This window comes from Oncorhynchus keta, chromosome 10, assembly GCF_023373465.1.
Source record: "Oncorhynchus keta strain PuntledgeMale-10-30-2019 chromosome 10, Oket_V2, whole genome shotgun sequence".
Taxonomy (NCBI): Eukaryota; Metazoa; Chordata; class Actinopteri; order Salmoniformes; family Salmonidae; genus Oncorhynchus; species Oncorhynchus keta.
In genome coordinates this window covers 59,571,283-59,598,219 of record NC_068430.1, presented here as the reverse complement: position 1 = coordinate 59,598,219, position 26,937 = coordinate 59,571,283, and the positions used below count along the sequence as shown (strand labels likewise).

The window sequence follows — 26,937 nt, the reverse complement described above, 5'->3', positions numbered from 1 at the left end:
AAAGCAGGAAGCAACAGTGGCTAGATCAATAAAAAAGTGGTCAGATGAAGCAGATGCTAAACTACAGGACTGTTTTGCCAGCACAGACTGGAATATGTTCCGGGATTCCTCCGATGGCATTGAGGAGTAGACCACATCAGTCATTTGCTTCATCAATAAGTGCATCGATGACGTTGTCCCCACAGTGACCGTACGTACATACCCCAACCAGAAGCCATGGATTACAGGCAGCATCCCCACTGAGCTAAAGGCTACAGCTGCCGCTTTCAAGGAGCGGGAGTCTAACCCGTAAGCTTATAAGATGCCGCCCTGGGTTGCTGCCCATGTCGCCTGTACCTAAATCCGCCACCGCTTATGCTCCTTATGGTGCAATGGGACAACATTGGTAAAGTAAATGCTAACTGCAAGTCTGTTGACATGCAGGAATTTATGTCACAGTCATCTTAGAGATGTCTTACCATTCCAAAAAGTAGTTGTTGTGTTGTTTGATTAGTAGGCCTGCAGTTGTCTCTCTCGTCTGACTTAGGTAGAACGAACATTGTGTATGGCTTGCTTGATTTGCTCACTCTGAATCTGTGGATATAGTATTATGTCAGTAGATAGTCTATTCCAGTAAAGTGTTTCCATGTTATTTTTCTTAATACAACTCTACTTTCTTCCCTGCAAGAAAGGTCCAATGCCAGTACTCCTTGTTGTGTTTGGAAACCGATGATAATGATTAACTGGTGCCAAGAGTTTCCTGGTTCTACCTGGCCTGCTTGCCTAACTGTGTTTGCCTTACAATTGGGAGCAAACACATGTCAAGGATGTGTGCTGTGCTTTGAAGGTGTGTGTCTGCAGTTGGGTGTAGGTGAGGTGTGTGTGTGTGTGTGGGGGTGTGTGTGTGTGTGTGTGTTGCAATGTGTATATTGTTACAGGTGTCTTTGCATGTGTGCTATGTGGATATGCATATAACTTGGGAATTCAGGTTCAATTAAATGTGATGGAACAAAGTTAAGTGTGTGTGTGTGTGTGTGTGTGTGTGTGTGTGTGTGTGTGTGTGTGTGTGTGTGTGTGTGTGTGTGTGTGTGTGTGTGTGTGTGTGTGTGTGTGTGTGTGTGTGTGTGTTACAATGTGTATATTGTTACAGGTGTTTTTACATGTGGGCTATGTGGATATGCATAGTACTTGGGTATTCAGGTTCACTTAAATAGGAAGGAACAGAGTGAAGTGTGTGTGTGTGGGAGAGAGAGAGAGAGATAGATAAATAGATACTGATGGAACAGTCCAACAGAAATAGATACGGAGACCTAGATTTGAGACTACAAATCCCAAAAGTCGGGCTTTATTGGACAGTCACGCCTCCTTTGTATCGTGCAGCCTAAAACTGTCCTCGCTACTTACCACAGCCATAAAGTCATAAACCCCCGCCAATTTCTACCATTATCTTTTTAAAACCTGAGTTTACACCTAACCCTAAATTTATGTCTAACCCTAACCTTAAATTAAGACCAAAACAAATATATATTTTTTCATTATTTTTTTGCGATATATTTACTTTGTGGCTGTGGTAACTAATTTAAACCCTAAAAATGACGTGGTAAGTTTAAATGCCTTTGACTGATCTCCCTCTACCCAATGAAATCGCTCTTTGAAATTAGTTTTTTGGGCAACGTGATGGCTTTTCGCCAGCTCAGAGAAAGTGCCACGACTCCACACTCAGCGGCTATTCAGAAAGAGTGAACATTGGTGGTCGGGGTAAGATATTCTTAAACTATATATATATAAAAAGTATGAATCATTTAAAAAGAATAGGAAATGGTCTTAACTGAGCGTAGTGTAAGGAACAGTTGTAACCCAGCCTCGTACGAATAGACAAATGCATGTCGGAAAATGAATTGATAATTTTTCACATTGAGAGAAAAAAATATGTTCTTGAAACTTTTGACTTCGGAACTATCGTTACTTTTCATGATACAATGTTGCTTGACCTTTTCGGTTTGAAAGAATAGACAGTATTGATTAATGTTTGTGGAAGCCTAAGCCTACTTTTTACTCATTTTTGGTGCCCTATTCTAATTAACTGCATCTGTAGACCCAGACTAATATATTTTTTTATATTACATAGTCTAACCAAGTGACGTATCAAATATCATAAGTTTGGCATTGAGATGCATTTTAATGGCTGTATTGATGGTATCGGGATAGCCTTATCTCCTGGCTCATATTCTTGAGTTAGAGGGCTCAACATCAAACGCATTGAGATGCTGCGGTCAATGAGTGATCAATCAACGGGCTCTAATGATGGTTGTAGGCCGTCTCTGGAGGACACGTAGCTAAGGACACTTGGACACGAGTTAAGTTTTCTTAGCTAAAGACGACGAAAACAAATTGTTCAGTTGCATTTATTTCGTGTGGAGGGGATGCTAGATGTTTTAAAATGTAAAACACTACATAACGAGAATAAGGACCAGTATATAACGTGGGCTATTGTAGCCCGGCCTGTGGTGAAACATTTTAACACTGCATAAACCTGTTCTCAATAATATTCTCTACAACGCTTTTAAATGATTTAATTGTTTAACTAATGGGTAGTATATTTGAGGTACTGTAAGTTGTAAAGTTGTATGATGCCAATAAACTTTGTGAAACTGGCAAGTGGTCAAGTAGACTATATAGGTAGAAACGTTAAGGCAACTGTACTCTTCTCGTTACATAACAAGAGGGGTATATCACAAGGGGTTAATTGTTTGTAGAGACACGTAGCCCCTTCTCCACTCTCGAGAATTCCGCATTATCTACAGTTAGGGTAAATGTCTGTAGTGTGTTTTGATACATTGGGCATTTTTACATTAGAATGATTTAGCTTCAGATTGTTACACCAGATAATGTGATTTATCCAATGATTTTTGGTATCCATTACTGGGAGTTAGAGGTTAGGTACTGTTTGGTGTAGTACAGATAATTTTCTACCATTGATTGAGACTGGTGGGTCCACCCCAAAGTGTCATGATGAGACTCACCTGTCTTGATCTAAGAAGATTTGAAATGGACATATTATTGTTGGATTACTTCATGGAGCAACATTTTTGTTTTTATAACAGAGCGTTTTCTAAATTCAAACCCACCATCTGCAATTGGACACGGACATTTCAGAAGATACATGTTTGGCCGAATCGAGAACGAAAATAGTATTGCAAAGTTAAGGATGGTCAAATTCTCCGTGCAACTCCCAATAACGGATACCAAAAATATTTGTTTAAATCACATTATCTGTTGTAACAACCTGTAGCCAGACACTGAACAGTGCACACCAACGTTTTGTTTTATAGCATTATTAGAATGACTAGTTGTTGCCTATTGCAAAACCGATAGATTGATCAGTGACTCTTTATAGGCTAATGTTGATGTAAATCAACAGTTTGCTCCTTTAGGAGTTTATTTCAGTTTGATCGAATATCTCCGAATCACCTTGTCAAGTCATTTTAAATTCAACACTAAAGCATTTTATCCCAAAGTATCAGTTTCAGAATGGATACCCAAATGCTTGTATTCCATAAGATTGCTACTATTGCTTTCCGATTGATTGAGTATTTGACTATTGAAGAGAGAAAGCATGGAAGTCGTCACTCGATTAGTCAGCTTTTTGTTTTTTCACCTGAGGCCTTGTTTATGTCCAAAATGACACACTATTCCCTTTTGTAGTGCACTACTGTTGAACAGAGGGCCCTGGTCAACAGTAGAGCACTACATAAGGAATAGGGTACCATTTGGTACACAGGCATTATCTACTGTATAGAGTCAGCATTGCCTCTCATGCCTATGAGTAGCTGAAAGCCCACTCTTGAAGGAGTCCTTTGGAATGGTTCCTGGTCAAGTAACTCATAGGGAATTTGTGCAGTGCAACTGCATACAGGTGTATCCTCTGCAAACTGGAGACAAAGTACTATTTTTTTTTTTTTTACATGAACATAGATGGGAAAGGGGGGAGATAAGCTTTTCTCAGACATCTGTTTTTCTTTAACCCTATTAGACGTTCAGGAGCTGGTCGTATAGCTATGGAAAGATTGTTGTTTTTAGCCAGCAAAATTTGGTCCACCTTTACCAATGTAGTGACCTGAATGTGTGAGACACATATACCCTATCCCTATTTTTGCCCATCCTCAACATTATTCCCTCGATGTTAACCTTTCATCGAAGACTCCTACCAAAACTGAAAACACGAAGCTAAAAATCCACTAAAACAAGAAAGCCTAACTCTAAACTATAAGAATCTGGTTACTGTTATAAAATCCCAATAAATTAATCCATGGATAGGTAGGTGACTGTTAGATTAGGTTGATAATCAATTACTTAATTTTGAAAAGTATGCAAAGGATTACAGATTAAGTAAAATGTATATTTATTGTGATTAGTGCCTTTCGTGTGTCAGTCATCTCCTGCACCGCAGGGGACGAATAGCCTACTGGTATGAACTTCTCAACTTCTGCGAGACACTCATGTGTGCCATCTCTACTCCTGCTTGTGATTTTCCTATTTGACTGATCATTGTAATATATTAGATCAGTGAGCCAGCCAACACATTTTTCTAAATAAATTAAGGCTTTTAAACAATACTACACAAGAGCGAGCACATTTTTGGAAGTTTTGCTACCAGCATCAACTTAATTTTGCTTGGGTAACTCTTGTAAATATTCTGAAACCACAAATGTTTTCTTAATTTATATCGCCATAGATCAGCGTTCTTGGAAAACCAGAAAAATAGGAGTTATTTTCACAGTTACCGAAGTTAACTGGCTAACTCATTGATCCTTCTGTGAAATGTCACCCTGGTGGTTGATAAATATATTGAGTGGGGGGAAAATCTAAATTGTGAACTGGCCGTCATTGAACCAATTTACTAAACATTATGTTGTGACTTTTGATGATTATGGCTCGCATTCTTTGACACCTAGCTAATCGCGACCTCTACTTTCTTTTGTGCTAGGCTTTGCGGAGGGACAAGATTTTTTTTTTAAAGACATGGACGTTTACGACCCCCAAACCCTCGGCTTCATGGTCTTTGGTGGATTCATGGTAGTCTCCGCCATCGGCATTGCTCTGGTCTCCACGCTCTCCATGAAGGAGACATCGTACGAGGAAGCCCTGGCCAAGCACCGCCATGAGCTGGGCAAGTCTGCCCAGACCCAGCTCTCTATGAAGAATAAGAAGAAGAAGGCGTTGGAGAACAAAAGCAAAGCCAAGAAGAAGGAAGAGCGGCCCAACGGGGATCTCCCAGAACCGGTCGCAGAGTCCGCTAGCGAGCCCGAACCCGAACCTGAGCCCCTCGCTGCCCCCGAGCTTGAGCCTGAACCAGAGCCCATTGCTACACCGGATCCTGTCGTGGTCGCTTGTGCTGCCCCAGTGGCCGTGGAGGCTGCCGCTCCTTCCCCGAAAAAGAAGAAGAAGGTGGCTAAGGTGGCTCCGGCCCCTGCCAAGCATACCGTCGTCCCGGAGACCATCGTCAAGGAAGTGCCCGTCATGGTCGTGCCACCTGTGGCGATTGAGGTTGCCCCGGTGACTGTCGCACCCACTCCGGTGTCCAGTGACACTCCCGCCGCACCCGTTGCCAAGGCAGAGGAGCTCAAGGCTGAGGCACCTGCTAAGAAGAAAAAATCCAAAGCAAAGGCTGAGCCAGGTTGGTAGTAAATAATTTGCTATGATCACATATTTACTTTTGTTTATATTGTAACTCTTAATATAAAACTATTGCAATTCATGTACTCTATAAATGAGGTTTGGGGTCAATTCGAATGACATTTTTTTGTGTTTTAGTCATTTAGCAAACGCTCTTAACCAAAGCAACTTACAAGATCAATTAGGGTTAAGTGCCTTACTTCAGGGCACATCTACAGATTTTTCACCTAGTTGGCTCAGATTTGAATCAGCGACCTTTCGGTTACTGGCCCAACACTCTTTACCACTAGGTTACTTGCCAAATTCAATTAAGTCAATTCAGGAAGTTAATTTAATATACAATTTAGGAATTAAAGAACTTAACATGAATAGATTCCCCTTTTTATGTTAATCAAGAATAAATGCACTTTTTTCAATTATTGAATTAGAAATTCAGTTATTTCTATTAGAAATGTATCCCAGCCCTGCTAACAACCTCTGCATTCCTAGAGGAAGTTGTTAGCTCAGTGTCTCTAGTGAAGCATTGGTATTATGATGAAAGGCCAATTGAAAGCAATGGGTTCTGGTTGTTGATTAGACCCTATGTCAGATTTGCTGAACAAAAAATATAAACGCAGCATGTAAAGTGTTGGTCCCATGTTTCATGAGGATAAATAAAAGATCTCAGAAATGTTCCATGAGCACAAAGCTTATTTCTCGTAGCTTGCCCAGTCATGTGAAATGCATAGATTAGGGCCTAATGCATTTATTTAAATGGACTGATTTCCTTATATGAACTGATTTCCTTATATGAACTGTAACTCTGCAACATCTTTGAAATTGTTGCATGTTGCGTTCTAATAATTTTGTTCAGTATAGAATTGAAGATCACATGGCCCTTCATTCTCCCAAGACCTCCCCCAACTTATATTTTTTTTTACTACTAGTCTACAGTAACTCGTACAAGTAAGAAACAATGAAGTAATTAATTGAAGTTACAAACGGGTCATTCATCCAAGTAATAAAAGTAGTAAACCATCCAAGTTATAGGAAAGTGTGTTTATTATTCAATTTATGAACTAGTAAGTCATCCAAATGATAGGCAAGTAGTACATCCTGTAACCCCTGACATAGGGAACTCCCTGGCACACGTATCGCCCAACTCACTCTCTCTCCTTGTAGTGGTTGCTGCCGTCGACTCTGCTGATGCTCCCCTCCTCCTGCCATACAAGACTCTACTGTCTACTGTGAGCAGCATGACATTCAGCGAGGGAGAGGCCCAAAGGCTCATCAAAGTGCTCAGTGACAAGGCTGGCCTCGACTCCTGGCAACTGGTACAGTATTTCCTTCCAGAATGACACTGACTGTAGCGTCATACCCAAGAAGACTCTAAGCTGTAATTGCTGCCAAAGTTGCTGTAATATTTAAATTTGTTCATCTATAAACCTGTTTTTCCTTTGTCATTATGGGGTATTGTGTATAGATTGAGGGGGGGGACAATTTAATAAGTTTTAGACTAAGGCTAACGTCACAATGTGAAAAAAGTCAAGGAGTCTGAATACTTTCCGAATGCACTGTATACATGCATAAATAGAAAGGAACAGGCATTTTCTGAGACAAGATTGAGAAACCTTGGCTACGGTTAAAATGACTCAGACATGATTGTACATGGAATATCTTTTGTCTGTCAAACTGTCATGACACACACTTCTAAACTGCAGAAGCCTGAATTAATTGAGCTTAGCAACATTTCAAATAAACACTGTGGGGGCCCCCCCCTAGCCTTTCACACTTGTTAACAAATTATTTTAATATTCTATAGTAGAATTTTCCTAGTAGTTTTGGAAGCACCTTTTTTCCGATATTTCCCAACTGAGAGATGATATTGGTTGTGTCCTAAATGGCACCCTATTCCCTATATAGTGCACTACTTTTGACCAGAGCGCTATGGCCCCTGGTCAAAAGTAATGCACTATATAGCAAATCGGTTGCTATTTGGGGTGTTGTCATTCTCTGGCTTGTCTTAACATCAACTGTAGCCGATCAATGGTGGTCAACTTGTTGCATCTGTTGGTTAGGCCTCTCAGAAGGGGGATCCCACGGCTGCCCTGAAGAAACAGCTAGAGGAGAAGGAGAAGCAGTTGTCTACCGAGCAGGAGGGCGTCTCCGCCGCCAAGAATCGACTGAGGGAGCTCACCAAGGTACAAGACCACGGGTTCAATAATATCTTATTTTTCCTGAAGTGTACACAAGTCTAAAAGCATTGGATTGGTGGAGGGATGGGCTACTGGGTACTTTCCACCTTTTTTTCCTTATACCAGTAATGCCATTTCAAATCAGTGAAGGGCACACTTTGGGAGGAAGGAGAGATAATTGGTTAAACATCCTACTGACTTCCAGGCACAGGGTACAATATACACCTTATTCGACTAATGAAACCGCATGATGATACGTTGATGAATTTAATTAACTGTGTTAGTGCTGGGCTAGGTAGCATCTTAAACAGGTCTTGGCCTCAGTGCAGTAGGCCAGGATTTGGTAGCTGGTGCTTACAGTAACTATCTCCCTGGAGTATTTATGCCACTGGCTCACAATGTGCCTGTTGGAACACTCAGGAAGAGAAACAGATGAACAAACCCCAAAAAAGGGGCAGAACAAAAATGTGCACACCAGGACACCGACTTTAACCAAGTGTTTTTCGCTGATGTCACCAACGATCCCCAATGCCCACACAGGAGCTGAGCGCAGAGAAATCGAAGATGGCGAAGGTCGAGACCCGTCTGAGCTCAGAGCTGAGTGCTCACACTCAGGAGATAACTGCCCTCCAGGCTCGCATGCAGGCCTCCTACCAGGACCATGTGGCTGAGACCCAGCAGCTCAACCTCAAGGTCAGTTCACGACCCCATAAACGTCAGGGTCGTGTTCAGGTGGAGTGATAAAATGTACTGAACAGTCCTGACAGAAATGCAATGAATAGAGCTGACTTGAGTCCTGACTCCACATCAGAGGCATGTCTGTTCTACACAGTGTTTCCATCTGAATGTTCCACAATGTTCCTGTGCTTGACTGAATATGGAGCTGCTGCTACCACCATTTCCTTTTTGTGTGATATTGACAGCAGCCTCTGAATTTGACAGTAATAACATATTGGTACCCTTAGGTAAAGATTTGTTGGACTTTTTTTATAAAAGTACAAGGCAGACAAGATGAGAAACTATGAACTGTCTGCAAAACAATGTATGTAAATGATTTTTGCCAACACCTCCATACAGATAGTGAGCCTGCAGGAGCAGCTGGACAATGGCCCAGTCGCTCAGCTGGCCCGCTTGCAGCAGGAGAACTCTATCCTGAGAGACGCCCTCAATCAGGCCACCAGCCAGGCCGAGAGCAGGTAGATGGGGAAATTAACAATACAACTCCTATTCTCTATTCTATGGGGAAATCAAATCTGAGTCTTGTTCAGTGGGCACCCAATGTAAACAAATTGAGTAAAATGGGGTGGAACTACCTGGACTTTTCCCAATAAGAAATTACATTTTCTTTTTAGTTACACAATATAATGAGGTATAAGTGGGTGTGTTGGCTGGCTGGATGGATAAATAATTCATTCTAGCTTGTACAGACATGGTAAAGCGACTCCACAAATGAGCATGATTTATCTAGCATTTTCAATATGTATCACAATTTGCTTAGCATGCCATTTCATTTGAAGTATTAACATAATGCAGAAATGAAACACGCCTAATGAGTCTAAATTATGTCCATTCTTGGACACCAGCAACTGAGACATACAGTTACTGCATATGCGAAACTGTCCTAGCCACACTCAAATTCATCAAGTCTGACAAGTCCCTCTCTGTTCTCTTTCCCCCTCCAGGCAGAACGCGGAGCTGGCCAAGCTGAGGCAGGACTGTGTTCGTCTGAACCGGGACCTGGGCGAGAGGACAGAAGCCCTGCAGGCTGACGATGAGCACAGGAAGGCTCTGGAGGCCAAAGTGTCAGCTTCTGCGGAGAAACTTGCCCAGTTCAAGGTGAGTGGAATAGGGTGAAGTCTCCCCCCTCCCAAAATCTCCACTGCACCTAAGTGACCTACAACCTTTGATTTGATCCAACCACAATGGAGGACCACAGTTGAGCAAGAGGTGTGGCCTTGCATTCCTCCTGTTTTAGCTTGTTTAGTTGGAAAAAAGTATGCATTGTACGATTTAAAAGTCGGAGTGCAAAACAAGTTGACAATGTATCAACTCGGCATCATGATTTGGGCCCAAAATGAAAACCTTGGCTTTAGTCAATTCAGTTCACCTGCATCTGTGCACTGCTTGTCCAGTAGTGGACTACATGAGAGTCCCAAATTAATTGACAAAGGTCAGTCAGTTTTTCAAATCTAGAACAGATGTGGACAACTGAGGCGTGTTCAAGTAGGGAGAAAATTTGAATGAAATATGGAGGTAATACCTCAAATGTGTTGCATAATTACAGATTTTTTTTGTTTTTATTCTGTTTTGCTACAGTGTTGCCTTACCAACTTTATTCATACGTCTTTTAGAATGGAGACAAAATATTTTTCACTTATCGTGTTTCTATACACCGTTACAAAATTATAGCTTTGATTCTAGTCTGTTTGTGCTTTTGTCAACTCCTGTCGATGTAATGTCAAACAGCTGAGTTGACTGAGCATGCACAGACTGACATCCAGGCTACCAACTAATCTACAACTATTACAAACTACTTAACCCCCTAGAGTCAATTTCCGCATTAACACTTGTCATAATATGCCCTAACAGCTGGTATAACTTGTCAAAATACGGTCATAACACTATCATTGCCCATATTTTTCCACCTGTTGAGGCATATATTGCGTTATTTTAGGGCTGGTTATGACACCTAATTAAGTGTCAACGTTTCTGCCAAGAAGTTTAATTTAATTTGAACGTTTGTTAAATCTTTTTGTTGTTGTAATGAATTCTTTAGTCACACTTTTTTTCTTACTTTAAACAACTTGTAGAAAATAAAGTATGACACTGTCATGAAATATTATGACCGTCCTGTCACTTTACTTGGATGAAGAAAATACACTGACGAAGCATTATGACCGTCAGAATCATATAAGCCAGATAGGCCTATTACATTACATGCCCTTATGTCAAAAAGAGGGGGTCTTGTCCTACATCAATATGTGCGCCGTTACAATGTTAATTTAGTATGGTACATTTATTTAACATTTGTATACATAACAAACGTACTGTTCACACATGTATGGTGTAATGGAATGTTTTGCCTTGTGCGGTAGGTTTTGTGGGTTGTGACACTCTTATGTAGGTGTTATAACCAGCCATAAAATAACGCAATGTACTGTATGTCACATCAGGGCTATGTGTTATGACCATATTATAACTGTATGGCACGTTATGTCAGCTGTTATGACATAGTATACAACGGGTGTGTCTAATGCTGATTGGTTAAAACCGCATTTCAGCCGGTGTCTATTCCACAAGTTGTTACGGGTTAAATCTGATGTTTAAATGCATATTACTTTAACATTACAAATGATTCCACAATGCTGACGACGGATTAGCTCCTATAGATGTATTATCACCTATGTCTGCAAATATTGAGACGGCTTATTCTAATGCTTACCCTATAATAATAATAATACACAGCTCATTGCGCACGTTACACATCATGAAATATGTTGTGGCAGAAAGACGGTAGCCTACAATTTGCAAAATAGAAGCCGATTTTGAACATGAAATTGATGTCAATATGATTGAACAGTTTTAGATACACCCATCTAGTACAGAGTCGGAACCACATTTGACCTCCAGAAAGACCCGAGTTCTTTGGGGCATGGATTCTACATTCGGAAATGTTCCACAGGGATGTTGGTCCATGCTGACGCGACGGCATCGTGTCGTTGCTGCAGTTTGGACGACGGTACACCACCGCCACCAGTCTGTACCGTTGACACCAGGCAGGTTGGCGCCACTGTTATACTGCACCGTTATTTGTCTGTTTATGGCCTGCCTGTTAGTTTGCAAGATTATTTCAATTTGACCTCTTCAACGAGAGCTATTTTCGCCCACAGGACGTTTTGTTTGTCTTACCATTCTCGGGAAACCCTAGACACTGTCGTGTGTGTGTGAAAAGCCCAGGAGGACGGACGTTTCTGGGATCCTGGATCCGGCGTGCCTGGCACCGAAGATCATACCACGCTCAGTCGATTAGGTCACTCGTTTTGCCCAGTCTAACGTTCAATCGAACCGTAACTGAATGCCTCGATGACAGCCTGCTCTATATAGCAAGCCACGGCCACGTCACTCCCTGAATAGTTACGATTAACTTAACCTTAAGATGCTTTTGGGAAACCGGGCCCAGGTCAAACAGTGGGTTATTCCAGAAAGCAGGTATATTAGCCAGCTAATGTTGCTAAGCAACCACAAATAACTTTTGATTTCCTGGTTGATTAAGAAATCTAAATATGTGTATTGGTTGTTGCTGTCAAGTATTTTAAGACTATATATCTAAATGATTAAGGTAGTTCAAGGCGTTTATGGCTAACTCATTGATACAGCTTTCTGGAACAGCCCCATATCTAAGATAAGGAATATGCATGGATAATAGATGCATTGCACATGATAATAAGCTGTTGTCGTGCTCATCCACAGGCGTGCCAGGCAGAGAGCGAGCAGGCCTGGCAGCAGAGGCTGGAGGTGGTGAGCCAGAAGCTCCAGAAGTCCCAGGACACCAGCAACACCATGCAGGCCCAAATAAACCAGGCTCAACAGGATGCCAAAGCCTTCGCCGGTCAGTGGACCCCACCTCTCACTGGTTACATACCTTGACCACATGATAATGTGCTCGTCTCGCTAATCCAGTCACTCTAACCTCTATTTTAACCCTAACCATCACAGGAAAACCCTTGCACTAAATGGGAGAGATGTCCCTTCCACACAGCTATGTTCCCGATACCTTATTTAGATTTGCTTTTAGATTCATACTCTCTACTCGTCTGCAAATTTCTTATTTTTTTGTCCTTTGTGTGGATTTATAAAAATGTGTCTGACCTAGGCTCTGGCTTTGAATTGAATAAAACTTTGATCTCCACAGAGCTCCAGGAGCGCATGGCTATCACGGAGGCAGAGCTGAAAGCCCAACGGGCAGTAGTGTCAGCTATGAAGGCCGCCGCCAAGGAGCAGGTTGCCCCACTGGAGTCTCCCATAGAACCTCCCCCCGAGGAGCAGGAGACTGTGACGGAAGGTGTTACCGAGACCCCCACTGCCACCAATGTAATCTCCAAGGGCCTATTTTTTTTTTCTTTCTCTCAGCTGCAAATAGTTTAGGCAGTAGACCAAATTCCAAATCAACCCCTAAGCAGTTTTCTAGATCGGAAATTATTTTGATTGGTGCAAGCAAGATGGCAGACATTCTACCTGTCAGAGTACAGGTGGAGCTGAACCCATATTGCTTACAATTCCAATACTTTCAGATCAACATGTTTTGTCAAAGCTCAGGAGCCTCATTTATCAAAGGTGCATGCACACAAAAAAGACTCTGCATATAAATAGGATATTTATTCTAAGAGCCTATACCAAGACAGGAGATGGAAACACCATGTATTGATAAACAAAATATGAAACAATTAGTCCTTTGCATAGAAGTGTGAGCTGTAGGCAGAATTTACATTGAAAATTCTTCAATAGACCACCAAATTTGCAGAATGTGCCGCCAGTGTTTGGAACTCGCAGCATTTTTTTCTTTGAAAAATTTATTGCTAAAGATTAAAAGATTCTGCCCACACTTCAACAGAAATTGTATCACATTTGCTATTCCGCTCAGCGCCAACATTTCCAAATCAAAGAGAAAATGAGGGTGTTTTTGTTACCCTAAAAGGTTCATGTTTTCTTGATGGTGTTGTTGCTCTGATTTTTATCAATGAAAACATGCGTGTGACAGTTTGATAAATCCCAATCATTTTTGGCGCACGCAAATCCTAGAATCTTGACGTATGCCAGAATTTAGTAAGACATTTACTCACGGTTCATAAATGAGGCAGCGTGGACCCTAAACTAAAAGCCTGTAGACCACATCAGTCTACATTGTTTAACACTTTTTATTACTCTGCCATTTTGTAAAGTCATTGATAGTCCTAAATAAGTATATAACACACTGTCGTTGCTATAATCTTAATATCACAAACAACTTGAGTTATAACCAGTTTTAGGAGGGCATGCCATTTTGTTTTTCTCCCATTGCCCCTCCCCCCGACAGTAGGGCTGCTCCTCCCCCCCGACAGTAGGGCTGCTCCTCCCCCCGACAGTAGGGCTGCTCCTCCCCCCGACAGTAGGGCTGCTCCTCCCCCCGACAGTAGGGCTGCTCCTCCCCCGACAGTAGGGCTGCTCCTCCCCCGACAGTAGGGCTGCTCCTCCCCCCCGACAGTAGGGCTGCTGCCCCCTCCGACAGTAGGGCGGCTGCCCCCCCTCCGACAGTAGGGCGGCTGCCCCCCGACAGTCCGACAGTAGGGCGGCTGCCCCCCCGACAGTAGGGCTGCTCCTCCCCCCCGACAGTAGGGCTGCTCCTCCCCCGACAGTAGGGCTGCTCCTCCCCCCCGACAGTAGGGCTGCTCCTCCCCCCGACAGTAGGGCTGCTCCTCCCCCCGACAGTAGGGCTGCTCCTCCCCCCCGACAGTAGGGCTGCTCCTCCCCCCGACAGTAGGGCTGCTCCTCCCCCCGACAGTAGGGCTGCTCCCCCCCGACAGTAGGGCTGCTCCTCCCCCCCGACAGTAGGGCTGCCTGCTCCTCCGACAGTAGGGCTGCTCCCCCGACAGTAGGGCTGCTCCTCCCCCCGACAGTAGGGCTGCTCCCCCCGACAGTAGGGCTGCTCGCCTCCGCCCCCCCGACAGTAGGGCTGCTCGCCTCCGCCCCCCGACAGTAGGGCTGCTCGCCTCCGCCCCCGACAGTAGGGCTGCTCCTCCCCCCGACAGTAGGGCTGCTCCTCCCCCCGACAGTAGGGCTGCTCCTCTCCCCCGACAGTTGGAGGTGCCGTGCCCAGTTGATAATCATCCTGATAATTGAACCTAAACTCAGTGGAGGCTGCTGAGGGGAGGACAGCTCATAATTATGGCTGCAATGGAGTGGTTTCCATGTGGTTAATACCACGTCTTTTTTGTTTGATACCATGCCATTGACTCCATTCCATCCCTTATTATGAGCCGTCTTCCCCTCAGCAGCCTCCACTGCCTAAACTATACCAACGCTAACTTCGAACATATACTAGATTATATAAATGAAGTAAAGTATGATGTGGGAGAATGTTTGAGTTGATGAGCGAGGGGAAGTGAACAATGCACCAATTGTGAATGAAGAACAGGACGGGCCATTCTATTGCATAATCTCAAAATGCTATGTACCCAATATCAGTCCACCAAATCCAAGCAGCCTTTATCGGTCTCCTCTGGTCTTCTTGGGAGTACACAGTAAGTGCGTTCGTAATTTACAATGGCAAGAAGACCAATAATGGCTGCACATGTGCGTTAGCAGTGCTACAAAATCTGAAAATATTTATGGTGTGGCAGAAATGAATCATGACATGTCTGATTATTCTTCTGATTCTGAGCTTCAGCCTGAACCTACACCTCAGATGCCTAAGCGTAAAAAAAATCCAGAATGGTGCGCGCTGAGCAGGTGTCCGCACCACCACCAAATCAAGCGGTGAGACAGGAGAGGTTAAGGGACCACACCCAGTTGGATAGAACAAGCCAGCGACAGTGCTACGGGCCGATTATCAGCAAAAATGTAAACACTGAGGGCATATCCCTTACATCGCAAGCAAAAAACATTATATTAATTATTTTGCCATTATTTCTTGCTGATTTTGACTTTATCAAGCACACATGGCGCTAATGATTAGGCTAAGTTTTGACGAACATGCGTCTAGGTGTTTGGGTTATTTCATTTTTTGTTATAAAAAGAATCTGTCAACGCGTTCCAACACATGCTTTCCGTTTCATAGTTGGCACTCTACAAATAAAATTGATTTGACTTTACAATTATACACACAGCTTACCTACAGTAACATAAAATGGCATTTTGTTATAAAAATGTGTAATGTTACATAAGGCCTTCAACTTTTTTTGTTGCATATACTGTATATGAAATGTATTAATTACATTGTTAGAATGACCGCTCGTTAGCTTGAATGGGGGGTTCCTCGTGGCCCAGCGGTTCTAGTGTTACATCACACATCATGCTCAGAGGTTTAGTCTATCCATCTTGTTTCTAAACAGGGTGACAACTACGCTGAGGTTGAAGAGCTAAAGAACAGGTACGTTGAGTCATATTTCTGTTTGATACCATGTATCAAATCTCCGTATCCAACTTTCTCTACCGAATGGGGATAGTTATTTCTCTCCCTCTTTCAGTCTGATAACCAAAGAAGGTCAGGTGACCGTTCTAGAAGAGGAGCTTCAACAGCTGAAGGTTGAGCTGGTGAAATCTTCCCAGACTGAGGATCCACAGGTCAACGGGTATGTTCACTTTTACTGGGACACCATGTAGCCTGGGGTTGGTTTAGCCAAGTGGTTAGCGCCGCGGTCCTCAGCGCATGTGTACAACCGTGTCCTTGTGGGTTCCAATTCTGCTCCCCACTGCTATTATTACACATCTTGTCTCATCTCACTTAGCTGTCTGTCTCTAACTATACTACAGTCTCTGTTCTACAAAAGTTGGAATTCCCACTCTTCGGGAAATAAAGTTTACTGGTGCTTTATCGACATATGTAGACCAATAAATGAACAAATGGGAAGGATCCCTGCCCAAAAACTATCAAATCTGGTCAAGAATCTGAAGTCGTAATCATTCCATAAAATGTTTAAAAACATTCAGTCAGTGTGAAGGAAGGGGAGCAATCACCTGTTGAAGAACAGCATGTGCATATAGACAACACGGCAGAGATCGAACTCTTACAGAACAGGTATGGGAGGAATCTGCTATAATACTATTATGAACCATTCACTTAGCCAGTACGCACAAATCTCCAATGACAAGCCTATTATTCAATTATTGGCCCTCTAGGGATGAAGTACTGCCTGTGTTTGTTAATTGGTCAGTTTATCATTGACTAGACAGTGAGTTCACTCACCTGGTGTCCCAAGTCTGAATGAAACCAGGGCAGTGTTCAGTAGGACACAATCTTGTGTAATGTTCAGATAGTAACACTATGTACAAGCAAAAGACAAGAAATCACATCCGCTCTATTCATGACAATTCTATTTGCCACAACATTTGCCTAGTTTTGGCCCTCTAGGACAATAATTGATTAGCCCTGTCTACTATGTAGTACTTTAAATAAGTCTGTCTTACTGTATCACAACCTAATAACTCATTTTTTCCATGTCAGCCTTCAGGAAAAGGAGAGCATCGTGACGTCCCTCGAAGAGCAGCTGCAGACATTAAGAGCCAAGATGGAGGTGAAGATCACTGGTGCTGTAAATGAGCAAACCTGTTGGCAACTTTCGAGTTCAAATTCAACATTGCTCTCTTACAATCCTATATTTGTCTATGTACTATATGTTCCATACCAGAAGGTCCCTCATGGGAAAAATGTATTATCAAGTTATTTGAATTGTATTGAATCTGTTGTGCAGGTGGAGAGCCCAGCAGACATGGAGCAGCTTCAGAGCAGTCTGAAGGAGAGGGAGAGCCAGGTGGCCTCGTTAGAGGAAGAGCTCAAACAGCTGAGAGAGGAGCAAGGGAAGAGTGCAAACGCTGTAAGTGTTCTATTCTCTTCTGTGTATGCGCACAAGTGTGTGTGTGTGTGTGTGCTTGGTGTTAAGCCTTACTGTTTAAGGTTTAGTCTTACTCTGTAAAATGTAGGTTTTATATATGTGCTTTTGTCATATGAAAAATGTAGCCATTGGCATCTTGAACAATGCATATTCTTTCAATTCCCGAACACAGGAGTCCGGAAGTGAGACTGAAGCCGAACAGCCATTTGAATGGTATGTGTCCATTCCTAAGTCTTTAAGCACTTGAGGTGTATTATTTGACCCCATAGTGCATGCATTGTCTAATCGAATGAGCAGGGTTGGGGTCTATTTCTGTCTGTTGAATTGGACATGGCATTTCCCCATAGGAATGAATTTCAATTCCTGAACTGGTACTGGAATTGATATGGACTTTTCCCACTTCCCTCCTAATGAGTGTTATATTTTCAGCCTTGAGAAAGATTCCCAGATGCTATCTCTGGAAGAGGAGCTACAAAGGCTAAAGGAGGAAATGGAACAAGTTAGGAACAAAAGCAATGTAAGTTTGAGGTTTTTGCGTTGCTCAAAGAGAGGTATGCTTGTTGCCCCTTGACTGTGTTAGCTTAGCTGAATTCTGCTCTACCCTACAGGATCTCCGTGAAAAGAACTGGGCGGCAATGGAAGCCTTGACCGCTGCTGAGAAGTTGAGTGAGGAAAGACTGGCTGTGGCGAAGGGTGCGCAGGTCAGTGGCATGCAACACCCAGAGTTGTATATATGCACTCCGCTTCTTGCTACATCCTGATCAATATTGGCCAATAGGTGAGGGATCTTCTGAATTTCCAAAAAGGCTATCTGAATGGCTAAAATTGGAACTAGAATTCAAGTTTTCATGAATGAAATGCTCAAAGACGGCCACATGTCTGGCACTAAGGTTGTTTGAACTCTAGCTAAATACACTGGCTACACTCCCATTGACAGACACTGTTGTGAATACGGTTTGTGTTGGATGGCTTTCATGATGCTGTGACTTTGCGTCTATCTGTAGCACGTAGCCGAGGAAGCACTGAGCTCGTTCCAGACAGAAGCTCAAAAGGCTCTTCAGGAGATCTGCCCTGACGTCTCTTTAGAAGCTAAGCAGGTAAGTCAGATGGGTTTGCAATTGCTGACAGACTTGGAGTTGGAAGGTGTATTGTTTTTCAAATGATTATTCTCCTGCCAGAAGGTTTGTTGTACAGTGTGGATAATCTTTGCTAGTCTGAATTGGAGGTAATTCCTTATTTATATACCCGAACGTTACCAACAGGGTGGTCAGGAATGGATTTGGAAAATAAAATGACTCTGGAAACTTGCCAATGTAAATGGAATTCCCCTTAAACATGATTACACCAGCAGACATTTTTTCCCTAGCTCTGTAGTTAAAATGCCTCGTATTACTAATTACAGAATAACTGGTTGGAGTTACTCATCCAGAAAGCACAGGCTACTGAAATTCCACAGAGCCAAGAAGTCCAGCAAGAGAATTTGCAACCCACAGACTCTGAGGTGAGGACCCTGTGTTTTACCCTGGTATAGTGTATGCATTGCATTTTGAAGTAACCAACATTTATTGTAAGGTTGGACAGCTTCAAAATACCAGTAGAGGTTCCTCTACACCTGTTGCTATAACAAGACATATAGTTGCCTACTGCTGACCATTACTTACATGTTTGTCTCTGGAAAAAGACAACAAAAGTGCATCTTGGCTTTTCCTGCCCTGGTGTTTCAGATGATCCCCAGACAGTCATGACTGTGTGCTTGTTTTCTCTTTAGGAGCTTTTGTCAAAGCTCGGAGAAGCCGAGGAGTCTCAGAAAACACTACAGGCGGAGTGTGAGCAGTACAGAACTGTCCTGGCTGAAACGGTAAGACAATCCATGGTCCTGCGTGTGAATGCCTGACTTTCCACCCAACTTCAGTCCGTTTGAAGGGGACACAGCTTAACTGTGTCCCCAAAATGGCACCCTATATCCTACTGTGTGCACTTTATATGGAATAGAATGTGTAATACAGAAGGTGGAGTGACATGAATAATGTGTAAGATTTATTAAAGTAAGCTGGCAAGAATCGCTAGCCCCACTAACGTACTTGTACTCCTGCTTTGCACCTAGACGTAGGTATGATGATGTAAGAACTGCATTCCCACATTATCACCCTTCCTTTAGGAGGGCATGCTGAAAGACCTTCAGAAGAGTGTGGAGGAAGAGGAGCACGTGTGGAAGCTCAAAATCGTAGAGGCTGAGGAGCAAGGGCAAGCAGTGAGTTATTTTTCTTAAATTCTCTCTCTCTCTCTCTGGTCTTACCGAATAGCAGCAGACAAGATGGTTTACTGTAAGTTAAAAGCCTTTTTGTCCTGCAGGCTTTGGATCAGGTGAAGGTGTTGCAGCAAGCTGCAGAGGATATGAAGATGAACAATGAAAGTACAGACCAGGTAGAGCTTTAGTACCGGTATTGTGATGGGGATGGGTGTACACAGAGCTCAATCTAAACTTTAGTACATGTCGGATTTACTTCCAGTCACAGACTCAAGTAAACCAATGAGACCTTTTTTTGATTGGTTTTAGTTTTATATTAAAAAGTGACTTATTATCCTGTTTTGTGCAGCTGAAAGAGCAGGTGATGCTTCTGGAGGCCCAGTTGGAGAAACAGCTGGAGTCCATCAGCTTTAGCCAGACTTACGCAGAGGAGGTCGCCCAGGTAGGCAAAACACGCCGTTACACCTGGGTCATGATGTTTTCACTCTCATTGTCACATTGTAGTCTGTGTCTAATGGACACAACCTACGTTAAGCTTTTATTTTCATAGATTTTATTTGGGATTAGGATCTTTTAGCCCACCAGGGGCTAGTCTTCCAACTGTGGAAATAGTTGTTTAAACCCAGATTTTACATCGTTAACATCCACCAAGTGCATTTTTTGCTACTTGGGTGGTCCATGGATTGCTTGTAGCTACAGTCTACATCTTGTTTGCCTTTGCAGCTGAAGGCCTTGTTAACGAAGACCCAGAGTCGGCTGGAGACGGCCCAATTGGAAGCTCAGAAGCAGGCCAAGGAACTTTCTGTGGTAGGTTTGACGCGCCAGTCGCCATTTCAGTGCTCTAAAATTATGCCATTTCCACTCATGCAGTGATGGACTCGGCTGTTTGGAGGCGTAAATGAGCAATCTACTATTGACCTTCTGCTTGAAGTAGAGGTTTTGCTCAACCACAGATCAGAGTACACTAAGCTTTGCCATTATACTTATGAAAAAAATATCTGATCTTGTATTAGTGGTCACTTCTACCAACTGTATTGCGCCCTTAGGGGAACAATGATCAACAAAGCTCTTCGGCCCCTGTGAACAGAAGTCTGAGTTCAGAAGGGTGCAACGATATGGAATGTTCTGATAGAAGGACATTGTGTAGAACATACATGGCTTTCTGATGTGTAGAGTTAATGGCAGCTCAATTTGTGGTATTTCTATCTGCAATGTTCAGTAAAAGCACCCTACTGAGGGAGACCCAGGGCTTTGGGTGCGTCCCAATAATATTTCCTTCCTCCTGAAGGGTGCATTTGTTCCCTACATCCTTCAAATCTAAAAGCATTGGCTAGTGGGAGTTTCCACCATATTTCTTATACCAGTCATTTCTTTTCAAGTCATTGAAGGGAAGTGAACATGTGCACACTTTGGGAGGAAGTAGAGATAATTGGAGCATTGCGACATTGCCTTTGTGTTGAGTGGCAGATTGCTTCCTGTTGCAGGTCAGACAGCAGCTGAGCGAGACGACGGAGCACGTGCAGAGCCAGGAGGCCTCCGAGTCAACACAGGTCAGGGTGCCTGACCGACGGGGTGCACCCTGCACAAGCTAGCTGAGAACTATCAGACTCAGAATGTATTCCTCGAACTGACTACAAGCCGCAATCCTGAATGGAAACGATAAGCACCGCGTAATTTTCAGATTTGTGGTGCTCATCTTAATTTTCGCCTGTAATATCCCTTTAAGGATTTGGCTAGGGCACCCAACCAATGTAGTGTTTACTTGCAAACTGTTCACTCACATATTAGAGACCAATCCGTATTTAAATAATAATGTGCGGCATGATGGCACACTAATTATGCCCATATACAATAAATCATATTAAATTATGACACATTTGACTTCATTCAAATCAGAGGCAGTAGAATCACACCACATCTGTCCAGTCTGAGAGTTCTCAAAGGCAGCAGCTGTTGCTATACACTAACCACACCGTATGTGCTTTATAAAACAAATGTTTTACAGCAACGAAATGCTTATTTTCAACTCTAGTTGTCTTGCATGAAACTGTATGCGTGTGTGTGTGTGTTTGCAAGTCCCTTGCTTCCTGAGTTGACATTGGAGTTGTGATATGCTCTGAGGTGCTGCACCCGTGGCTGTTGTAATACTTTCGGGAGGGTGGGGGGGGGGACAGCAGAAGGCTAGCACCCTTCAAATGTATTTTTCAAAATGCCAGAGCTCAGTAGTGAGAGGTTGTCTTTGTTGATGCTTGTTTGGTACATTGCGTAACGGACCACTTTGGAAGACGAGCGCAGCTTGCTTTTTTCACCTGAACCAGAAACTGCCCTTCAGGAGTCTACTTGTTCTGACCTAACCTTTTGGGAGAACCTCTGCACACTGGAGCGGGGCTGGCCCATACGCCACCCCGTTGTGTCCTACAGTACCCCCACCCCCCCAATGTGATCTATCTGGGGGGGTGATTTGACTGACCTGTTTGTGTATTATATCAGGTCCAAACCCAGCTGGTGCAGGTTGTAAACAAGTTGCAAACGGAGGAAGAGATGAGACAGCAGCTGGCCGTTGACTTTGACCAGGTAAGTCATAATAAAGACATTCTTCTGAAGTTCGAATCGCGATATAGCGAGCATACAACTGACATGGTAAGAATGAGGTTAGACGTGCCGGAGACTGGTGTAGAAGTCTAAACTCCCAACTACGTGGAGTCCTGACTCGGCCACCATTTTGTCTATGCCCCTATTGTCTCATCGCTACATTTCCAGCTGTGCTGTCCAAAATAAAAAAAATAAACAGAACTCCTATCTCCTTAAAAAAAAATCATGAACGTTAATTGATTCAATGTTTCAATCTATTACTTAATGCATTCCCACAGTATTTCTGCTGCATCTTTCATCGTTAGTTGGGCACCAGTGATCACTGGATGAGCACAGTATGGAACAGAAATCGTACAGCTTTTTTAACTCAATCAGCTCTCTCGTGACCCATCGGTCATACAATACAGTACAACTTTATTGTCCCATGTGAAATGGACATTATCTTTGCTTCCTTATGTTATTCCCAACCTCCTCCAATACCACCACATCCTTTGGCTGTCAGTCTTTGGAGACAATAAATCATTATATTTGGGATGTATTGCCAATGGCATTTTTATTTCTATCTAAGAACGTTTATTTAATCTTTGTTCGCTAATCTTTTTGCTCTCCCCTTGTAGGCTCAGAAGTGCGTGACTGACCTACAGACACAGATGGACCAAATGAAGGCAGCAGGAGACTGCTCCACAGGAGAACTCAAGGTGCTTACCCCTTTATTCCTTTACACTCTACCTCTCTCACCGACATGGACTTCATAGGTCATCCTATTCGATAGCATATTTGAGTCGGCAGCAGCTTTCCTAAGCTATCAACAGACTCCGACATGGTTCTGTAATGGCACACCAAGCTGGACCTGCTAGTGTGGTGGTGGCAGTGGTGAACCGTGACTATAGGACCTAGGCCTTCAGAGGGACCAAAAATCTTCCAATACGTTATCAAACCCCAAACATCTAGAAAGTAACAGAAAACATAGCATCACTTAATGCGCCCAACATTATATCTTCTGTAATCGGTTTGTTCTAGTGAAGGAAGAGCAATACTTTTTGAAGACTTTAGGAATTAATCAAACAGGCCTGGCCGTGCTTTGGGCTGCCGCACACACAGCGACAACCGGCATGGACACAACATGACAAACATTGTCAAATATTGCACTGTTTACTCAGCTTATAGTAGCCAACACCACTATCACCAATAGCGACAACAGTGTCACATCAAAGGTGAACGGCTCATGATGCTGAAAGGACAGTGGCTGTAATGCCTGTGCACTGCATGGCACTGAAGGAGAGAATTTTGGTCAAACATAGACAGGCGACAGGAGTCTCACACAGCATCAAATAATGTTAACGATTAAGCAGCCCATTCACTCCGGTAGGCCCCATAAAATCATACCAACACAAAAGCACAACTATTTCAGGTCCAAAATTAAATGAAAAAAACAGCTATTACTTCCCATTGCTAGCTAACGTTACTAGTGTTGGCGTGGGAAAACTAATGCTTGCAACACTGGTTATTTTCTCTTGTTCTCTAAGTTTTTCTGGCAAACGATAACCTATTAGTGTATTGCCATAACCATTATGAATTCATGACCTCTTGCACTCTCAGTAGTAACATGTCTAAGCCTTCTCTCTATCAACAAATAAATGCAAGTCAACATGTGATTGGTTCATTCCACTGTCACTCCAAAATTCTGCTTTAATACAGTTGAATGGCAAAGGCCTTCTGTCCAGCTTCTAAAGGTCTAGCCAATGGCTGGCTGAGCTAGATTTTTCTACCCAGAGAACACTCCCCAAAAATTATTTTCACTATTAAGCCTTCTCTTTCTAACACAAACTGAAGAGATCAAGTCAGAATATTATTACAAATACTGTAAGGATGAAAAATAATATACATTTTTATAAATCCCTAGGCCTTCTCTGAAGGCTGTGATGGTTCCCCACTGTGTGGTGGGAAATTACTGGCTTTATGCCAAATTGCCATTGAGTCCAGTCCGGCAGCTTTTACTAAAAAAAGGAATTGGGAATCTGGGAATCACTTAGAACGTAATTATTACTTCTCGGTCACAATTGTTACCAGTTTGGTTCAATGATTGAAAGTACAAATAATTTCCAATGTGTAATTATACAATAATTACCATTTAATAATGCAACCTTCTATCTTCTGGTCTACCTATCTAAGCTTTAGGCTACCTCCCCTCTCTGTTGATATCTAAATAAGTATTTCAAGAATTAGAATTTTATTTTGCTTGTTGTCTGAATGATCCAGGAGAGGCTGGAGAAAGAGAAGAAGCTAACCAAGGACCTTGGCCAGGCCGCCACTAAGCTCCAGCAGATGCTCAAGGCCACCCAGGAGCAGCTTGTCAAAGAGCGGGACACCGTCAAAACCTTGCAGGGCCAACTTGTTGGGAAGGTAGGCCAACAACACTCTGCACCACCTTATTTAGCAGGCCCACCACAGCTCCTAGACCGACGCTGTGTGGGTGTAGACTCTTATGTCTTATGGAAAACCCCTTTCCCATGTTTGGGTTTCCACTGAATTCCAGTGTAGATAGGGGGCTCAACTCCTTGTGGAATGTGGCTCTATTCAACAGAGTATAATGGGCCTTTATTAATGCTCTGCAGATCCAAGAAGTATGCACTATGCTGTAAAGGCCTGATTCCGACTTAAGAAATGACATATTTCTTATGCACGCCTTTCCTACACACTTCTCAGTAGTTGGTATAAAGACATATATATTACACACACACACACACGTATGTATGTGGATACAGCCAGACTCGTTTCTGACAGGTGTATAACATTGGCAGTAGAATGGTCTTACTGAAAAGCTTTGACTTTCAACGTGGCACCCTATCATCGTCATAGTTAGTTTGTCAAATTTCTGCCCTGCTAGAACTGCCCTGGTCAACTGTAAGTGCTGTTATTGTGAAGTAGAAACATCTAGGAGCAACAACGGCTCAGCCCTGAATTGGTAGGCTACACAAGCTAACAGAACGGGATCGTCTGTCCTCGGTTGCGACACTCACTACCGAGTTCCAAACTGCCTCTGGAAGCAACGTTAGCCCAAGAACTGTTCGTCAGGGGAGTCTAAGAACGGCAGCCTAAACCGAAGATCACCATGCGCAATGCCAAGCGTTGGCTGTATTGGTGTAAAGCTCACCGCCAGGAAGTGGAATCACGAGTGATGATCACTCTTCACCATCTGGCAGTCCGATGGACAAAGCTGGGTTTGACGGATGCCAGGAGAACGCAACCAACTCCAATGTAAAGTGCCAATGGTCTGGGGCTGTTTATCATGGTCTGAGCTAAGCCCCTTAGTTCCAGTGAAGGGAAATCTTAACGCTACAGCGCACGATGTCATTCTAGATTCTGTGCTTCCAACTTTGTGGCAACAGTTTGGGGAAGGTCCTTTGTTTCAGTATGACAATGCGAGGTCCATACAGAAATGGTTTATTTTGATCGGTGTGGAAGAACTTGACTGGCCTGCACAGAGCCCTGGCCCCCAACTCCATCGTACACCTTTGGAATGAATTGGAATGCCGACTGCGAGTGCCCGACCTCACTAATGCTCTTGTGGCTGAATGGAAGCAAGTCCACGCAGCAACGTTCCAACATCTAGTGGAAAGCCTTCACAGAAGGGGGGGGGGACCAGCTCCATATTAATGTCCACGAATTTGGAATGTGATGTTCACATACTGTTCATGTGGTGTACCTTTTTTTAAGGTGCATAACCGGCTTTGGAGGTGTGGTTAAAAGCTGAATAACATGTCAGAACATGATATTTTGGTATACTGCCCATCCCTAGTTGTCAGTGGTTGAGACTTGTTAGGGCCGTTACTATTTATTAGATGGTCTTTATGTTTCTGGACAGTGATTAAGTCATTTTGTTTCTGGTTCTTTCTCTCCACCAGGAGGAGCCCGAGCAATCAAAGGAAGGGACATCCGTCTAAGACCGAATGAATGTTCCACAACTTTCCAAAATGCCGTCATTATTTTACTTATTTTCCCCTCTTTTCTCTTTTACTGTAGTTTGTAGTCAAATGATCATTTTGTTAAGGGATGGAGTTCAGGAGGGTTTTAATATTGTATCCATTTTTATTATTATTTTGGAACCAACAATCAATTGAAGAGTCTCTGGCTGTGTCAGAAACTTGTTTATTTGTCCTGACATTCCCAGAACATGCAGCGGTTCAGCGTTATTGAAAAGGGGAATTGCCTGTGCGTTAAACGTGCAGCAACTAGTGCAATCACTTTCTTGTTCTCCTTTTGCCTGTCCTTTTTGTATGACATTGGAAAGGGAGGTTATTACATGGTACGCAGATGCAATGCCTTATATTTTACGTAGTGGGCTGCTGACCAATGTGAGAATTTGTAACAAATAAACTGTAGATCTATTTGGGTTGATGGGTGTGTTACACAAATGCATTATATACATTATTTATGATAGACTATGTTAAAGGGAAAGTTCAGGATTTTACATCAGAGGTGCATTCTGGTTTGCGTGTGATTTTGAGAAATCATTCATGTTTGCCTTTATTTTCCACCTAACATAATGGAGGAGACTGTCGTTCCCACGGATTGGTAGTAATGGATTACATGTAATGGGCATTACGTTAAAGTACTGTAATGATCAACCCAGATTTCCCCCCAGAATGTAATTTTCTTAGTTGGATTACTTTGTCAGCAT

General features: G+C 43.0%; 1 protein-coding gene across 2 annotated transcripts; it reads left to right on the top strand.

Annotated features, from left to right (window-relative positions):
- The first annotated feature begins 1,580 nt into the window (after window positions 1–1,580).
- Window positions 1,581–26,649, top strand: rrbp1b (ribosome binding protein 1b). Of its 2 annotated transcripts, XM_035778809.2 has the most exons (28): window positions 1,581–1,737; window positions 4,967–5,656; window positions 6,817–6,968; window positions 7,713–7,835; window positions 8,370–8,522; window positions 8,907–9,025; window positions 9,512–9,665; window positions 12,300–12,438; window positions 12,742–12,920; window positions 15,917–15,954; window positions 16,052–16,156; window positions 17,029–17,098; window positions 17,276–17,398; window positions 17,589–17,629; window positions 17,846–17,933; window positions 18,025–18,117; window positions 18,421–18,513; window positions 18,819–18,917; window positions 19,185–19,274; window positions 19,575–19,667; window positions 19,769–19,840; window positions 20,014–20,106; window positions 20,388–20,471; window positions 21,149–21,214; window positions 22,155–22,238; window positions 22,874–22,954; window positions 24,516–24,659; window positions 26,162–26,649. In XM_035778809.2, the coding sequence occupies exons 2-28, from the start codon at window positions 5,002–5,004 to the stop codon at window positions 26,198–26,200; spliced, it is 3,270 nt and encodes a 1,089-aa protein (XP_035634702.1). In that variant the 5' UTR covers window positions 1,581–1,737; window positions 4,967–5,001; the 3' UTR covers window positions 26,201–26,649. The 2 variants fall into 2 exon arrangements, with proteins under 2 accessions (XP_035634702.1, XP_035634703.1); XM_035778810.2 differs by lacking the exon at window positions 21,149–21,214.
- Window positions 26,650–26,937: the final 288 nt, after the last annotated feature.